Source organism: Molossus molossus, unplaced genomic scaffold (assembly GCF_014108415.1).
Source record: "Molossus molossus isolate mMolMol1 unplaced genomic scaffold, mMolMol1.p scaffold_m16_p_14, whole genome shotgun sequence".
Classification (NCBI taxonomy): domain Eukaryota; kingdom Metazoa; phylum Chordata; class Mammalia; order Chiroptera; family Molossidae; genus Molossus; species Molossus molossus.
This window is the reverse complement of record NW_023425349.1, coordinates 12,388,702-12,394,701: the sequence shown is the minus strand read 5'-3', so window position 1 is coordinate 12,394,701 and position 6,000 is coordinate 12,388,702. Positions and strand designations below refer to the sequence as shown.

General features: G+C 55.6%; 1 protein-coding gene across 1 annotated transcript in view; it reads right to left on the bottom strand.

Annotated features, from left to right (window-relative positions):
- Positions 1 to 2,778: 2,778 nt before the first annotated feature.
- TTLL11 (tubulin tyrosine ligase like 11) overlaps positions 2,779 to 6,000 on the bottom strand; it is a 205,029-nt gene continuing 201,807 nt past the window's right edge. The window contains exon 9 of the mRNA XM_036261723.1: positions 2,779 to 3,059. Coding sequence (XP_036117616.1) covers positions 2,779 to 3,059 — 281 coding nt within the window. The remainder of the gene's footprint in view (positions 3,060 to 6,000) is intronic.

The window sequence follows — 6,000 nt, the reverse complement described above, 5'->3', positions numbered from 1 at the left end:
ACTGATAATCTCCAACCCCCAACATGTAATGGGCTTAGCTGGTTTTAGACCTGAGCATTGCACTTCATGTCGGAAAAACAACTTCAAGAAATGGAGTAAATTAGAGCTGTGTTTAAAAGGCTCTTTGCTGCTCCCAGCTGGCAACAGGTGGGCCGGGATGAATGGACTGGGGTCTTTCCTCGTGAACCCGCGCACTCTGGGGAGGGGGCTTGGGGGCGCAGGCAGAAGGCCCCGCACTCTGTTTCTCACAGCGGACCCTTGAGGAACATGGATTGCCCTGGCCCACGCCACCGGCCTGTTGACAGCGAGCAGAGTCCTGGGGGACCCCGGCCGCCCCGGAGCAGGGAGGACCCACCAGTGGTCTGCCTCTCGGCTGGACTCGGGCCCATCGGGGATGAACAGGAGCTGGGAACAGACTGGCGGACGGACCCAAGTCCTGACTCCACCACGCGGCCTCTAAGGCCTTCTTCCCTCATCTGAAGATGGGAACAGCGTCATGAAACTGCCCACGGGGACCGGAGAATTAAGCTGATGACATCTTTACAAGGTCCCCATGTAGGAGGCCTGCCCCCCCCAACTCAGGCCGCCTGTCCTGGTTTTTGCTGGGAAAATAAAGACACTGCAAGTGGCTCCCATCACTGAACAGCCCGGGCTCTGCAGGGCTCGGACGGCTGGGCCCTCCGGCTGGGAAGGAGGAGGCTGCAGGGCAGGGCGGTGAGCGGGAGCCACACGCAGCGGACGGACGCAGGTCTTACTCCTCCAGGGAGTGGGCTTCTGGCTGGAAGGAGGGGCCGGCAAGGATCCAGAGTGGGCCCCACTCTAAAATAACTCAGTAAGAGTTGGCAGGATCTTGACTGACAACCTTCACTTTGGGTTTAAAAACATTCCTGGGCTCTGGCCATTTGGCTCAGTGGTAAGAGCATCGCCCGCGGACCAAAGAGTCGCAGGTTCGATTCTGATCAAGAGCACGCACCTCAGTTAAGGTGGGTCCCTAGCCCTGGTCAGGATCATGCGGGGTCAACCAGTTGATGTGTCTGTCTCACATTGATGTTTCTCTCTCCCTCCCACTCTATCTGAAGATAAATGAAAAAATATCCTTCAGTGAGGATTTAAAACAAGAAGAAGAAAAAACCTCCCTGGGAAGCTGAACCCAAGCCCCTCGGTTCTGTGCACCGGAGCCTGTGTGAGAGCTTGAGTCAGCTGCCCCCTTGGGTCCGGGTGAGGGGAGGGAGCAGGAGACGGGCTGGGTCTTAGAAGGAAGAGGACAAGGACAGAGTAGGAGAAGGAAGACGGGTGTGCTGGTCTGGGACACACTTCTGCCCACACGCCCCTCCCCCTCGCCCTACCTTCGCCAGCATTTCCTGAGCCTGCCTGTGTGCCAGGCACTGTGCTGGTGCCCTCGGACCTTGTGTCCTCCTGACTCAGAGTGTGCCAGGCCCAAATCCAACAACACGGTGGAGAGTGTGGCCCTGAAGGGCCATCTCCCATCTGCCTGTGTCCAAGGCCCTGGACCTGGACTCAACCACGGCCACTTTCCACATGCCACTGTGACTGTCCACAAGGCATCCCCTCTGAGAGGAGGGCTTCCTGGGCACACGGGTGGAGACAAGGGAGGGTCCTGTAGGAGGAGAGCCGGGCTCCCTGCCCCACACCACGCCTGGCACCTGGGCTGCTGGCCTCACACTCCTGCCCGTCCTCGTCCTCACCCAGGTCCCGTGTCCTCACCCAGGCCCCGTGTCCTCCCCTCAGAAGCCCTCCCTCCCACAGGGTGCCCGGCACATGGCGGGCACACAGGAGCCCTCAGCAGCGCTGGCCACACAGTGAGCACCCATCCAAGGAGGGCTCCCATCAGAGGCCATGCGGCCTTGGGACTCCTGCTTTGGGGTTGAGGTCAAACAAAATCAGGCAAAATGATCTCTGTGGCTCCTGCCAGCTTCGAGACTCGAGGAGGCTTAGCTAGTGACTTCTTCGTTAATTATTTCCTTTTTTATCCTCACCCGAGGACATTTTTGCATTTTTTGTTCAGATAGAGTGGGAGGGAGAGAGAGAGGGAGAAACGTGGACATGAAAGGGACACATCGAGTGGCTGCCTCCCGCACAACCCCAACCGGGCCCAGGGACAAACTGCAGCCGAGGTACGTGCCCTTAGTGGGAACCGAACCCGGGTCTCTCTGGACCGCAGGCCGACACTCTAACCACTGAGCCAAACCGGCCAGGGTGATTATTTCTTAATTAATAACAAACCGAACACTGCAGCAATTGGCAAGCTAATGAAATAAATGAGGCTAATCTGTTAACTACACCCATGTAGCACATGATGGGGACGGGAGAGTCACGGACGCCTACTGGATATTTCCACTTCGTTCCCACAGATCAGGTGGTAGGAAACAAACATGATGCTCGTGGGCTTCAACCAGCGTCCTCTCGGGGCCCCACGCACCCGAGACTCGGCCTCCTCAAGCCCTTTCCTCGCCACAGCTCTCTGTCCGGGAACTGCCGGGGCCCCAACACAACAGCTTTACCCCATGTCACTTCCTGTGAGCGCACACAGAAGATGCCATCTGCTGCCTTTGGGACGTCATATGTCCATGATGACTTGCAAACAGGTTGACCCCCAAGAGGTGCCGGGAGGCAGGCGGGCGAGAGTCAGTCGGCCCCGCGAGGCGCAGCTCAGCGGACGTGGAGCCGATGAGCGGGGTCCGGGCGGGAATTCTCAGCAGCTCTCTCCACCGCCGGAAGCCCAGGGCCTCTCTCTTCTTCAGGGAGGGTAGACGGCCCTCAGGACAGGGCTTGTTTGGAATGGGAGGGCTTGCCTGTGCAGGGCGGGAGCTGGCCCTCTGCTGGCCTGGCTGCCGGGCTGGCTTCCTGGGACGTGCCACTGGCTTCCTGGGTCCCTGACCCGCCGCTGCGGCCGTACACCAGCCGCTTTTCGTCCAGCAGGGACAGGTGGTATTCACACAGGTCGATCAGCGAGGCCACCTGCTCGTGGAGGGGCAGCATCTTGAACTTCCTCTGAGCCAGGTAAAAGAAAGCCTCTATGAAGGCCTGCAGGCACATCCCTGTGGGCAAAGAGACCAGAGTTAGCGGCACGTGCGACAGCTGCCCTGGCTCCGCCCACTAGGCTTGCCCACCATAGCATCCATTCCGGAAACGAAACAGAGCTTGTTCACAGGGTCCCACCTACCATGCGCCCAGCTGGGCATAGAAAACCACTGGCAGATTTGATCCCTTAAGCAACCCTATGCGGTGGGTTTAATTAGCCCTATTTTACAGATGAGGAAAACTGAGTCTCAGAGAAGTGGGGAGACCTGGGCAAAGTCCTGTGGGTAGAAAGTGGTGGACTTGGGATGTAAGCCTGGTCCAAAGCCTTAGCCCTCTGCACCAAGATTAAATGTCCCCAGTGAAAGCCAGCCCCTAACTTTGAAACTAAGAGAGATGTTATTACAGTAAGCCCAGTCTGATGGCAATGTTCCACACCTGGACAGAGGTGTTGGCTTCGAGGGTGTGTTTGTCAAAATTCATCAAATTGGACCTTAAGATTTGTGCATTTGGCTGTCTGCAAATTTTACCTCAAAAGGTAAAATACACCTGACCCCTTTTCTCTACCCAAAACTATGTTCTGGAATGTACTTTTTTTTTTGTATGTGCCCCTAGTGGGAACCGAACACGGGACTCTCTGGTCCACAGGCTGACACTCCAACCGCTGAGTCAAATTGGCCAGGGCTGGAATGTATTAATTAGTCTCCCTTGTGCCCCTGGCATGTTCTTTCCTTACTTTTGCCTCCTAAGCACCTGCTTATTCTTGGTATCCAAAATCACTTGCTCAGTAAAACCGTCCCGATCCCCGGCTCAGACCCGGCCCAGCACAAGCTCCCTGCACTTTTCGTGCAGCTCACACTGCACGTCAGTGCTTGTCTGTGCGGCTCTTCAACGACCTGCCTTCGCTGCTGGGCTGTGAGCTCCAGCTCAGCCCTGTACCCCCAGTGCCCCAACTTCCCAGCTTGTGACCTGACCCAGAGGTGCTCAACACTGACATGCTGAACACATGAGTGAGCGAAAGAACGAACGAGTTGGTCTCGGCACCTTGCAGACATTGTCACTAATCTTCACAAAACCTTTGAGGTCAGTATTAGTACACCCTCCTTCACAGATGAGGAAACTAACTCAGAAAAGTTGAGTAACTTCTCTGAGGTCACACAGCAGAGAAGAGTGGCCTGGAAATGCAAACTCTGACTCTCATTCCTGTAACTAAGCTGTGCCACGTGAAGGGTTCTGAGTCCTTCCAATGTCCGAGTGAAAATGAACCCTGGGATCCACATTCACGGGAGTCCCCGGGCTCACTGGGGAAGGTGACAGGAGGCTGGACTGGATGCCCCATGGTGTCTGCAATGAGGCCAGTCCCGTCTGCTATCCACACCTTCCCGGAGAATGCTCCCGCCTCAGAGGTATTATTCACCAGCTTGTCACCACAGGTAGAAGCCAGGCCCTGAGTCTGTAGACACCGGGTTATTTGTGGGCTCTGGGATCTGAGAACTCTTCCTGCCTTGGGAACGTGAGCTGAACAAAGTTGTTCTGTGTCTTTCCAAGTCCGTCAAGGCTTTTCGCTCAGCTTCCCTCGGCAGACGCTCTGCAGGCCCCCTGCTTAGTTTGGCCCTGACAGGGGAGTTGAAAACGAGAGCAGTAACCCTGGTGTAAAACCCCTTGAACGTAAACAGAGTCCCGGTGGGACAGAGGCGGGTAAATGGGGTCTCCGTCTGAATCAAGAGCAGACTCGGGGGCCCAGGGCCTCCTGGGGTGCGTGTGCGTGGGAGGGTCAGACACATGCAGAGTGGAAGAGGCTGGGACCTAAAGCCAGAGAAACCCAGTGCGGTCCCAGCCCCCAACTTCCCAGCTTGTGATCTACACAGCGCTACCCAAAGTGTGGTCTGCAGCCCGTGCCAAGCCCAGGAACTGCGTGTCCCTGGTCCCTGACAAGATAAGGAGCCCGGGCCAGAATGTAAACCGCCCTCCTCATCAATCACATTGTTCAGCTCAGCTGGCAGCGTTCCGTGGCAAGTCCCTCTCGACAAAGGAAGCAGCACGCTCTGCATCCCGGCTCAAGCCTCCCGTCCAGGACCGAAGGAACAGTCCGTGGGCTGCAGCTCTGAGCAGCTCTGAGCAGCTCTGTCCACACAGCCCTCCCTGGCTTTGCGTGCACGCCGCCCCCGCGAGCTCGTGGGGATGCGGGCTCTGTGGTGGCCCCCAGATGCTCACCGCATTCCCGATAAGCCAGGGTGCTTGGAGCACACTGGGCAGCAAGGACGGAGCGCCCTTTCCTCCACAAATATTTGTTTCCTTCCCTTAATTGAAGACAGACAGTGATCAGAGCTATAACGCACAGAAAAATACACTGAGGACCTTTTCTGGAAAAAACAACGCGTGGCTAAATGGTCTGAAAGAAGCCATTCTCAAATGAGAAGTGGGATTTAATGCGTTATACTTGGTTGGCTTTTCCACCTTTTCTGATTTTCTATAGTAAACACATATACAATTTTAAAACATACAATGGAAAATTCTAGAGGGTGGGAAGGGGTGCATCAAGGGCAGCTGCTTTTAATTATGAACCCTCTGCTACCATTTAAATCTGAAGTGAGGTACACGTATCGCTTTGAAAAAAGACAATGTAACCTTTTTGTGCGTATGTTCTACTTTGATATATTGACTGATGTATACGTGAAAAACAGACGAGGCAGTAAAGGGGACTGGACATTACTGACCCTTCCGTGAGTCAGATCTGCTGCGCCAGGCGATCTGATCCTCGCTACAACACCCATCGTGCAGATGAGAAAGTTGAGGCCCAGAAAGAACTAACTGGCCCTCAGGTCACACACTGGTAAGTGGCAGGGCTGGGATTTGAACCCAGGCTTTCTGCACTGCTGATTTTGCAGCTCATTCCTGAAAAACCCTCCTAAGCATCCCTACCAAGAACGCTCTGGGGGTGAGAACACAGTGGTGGGGGAC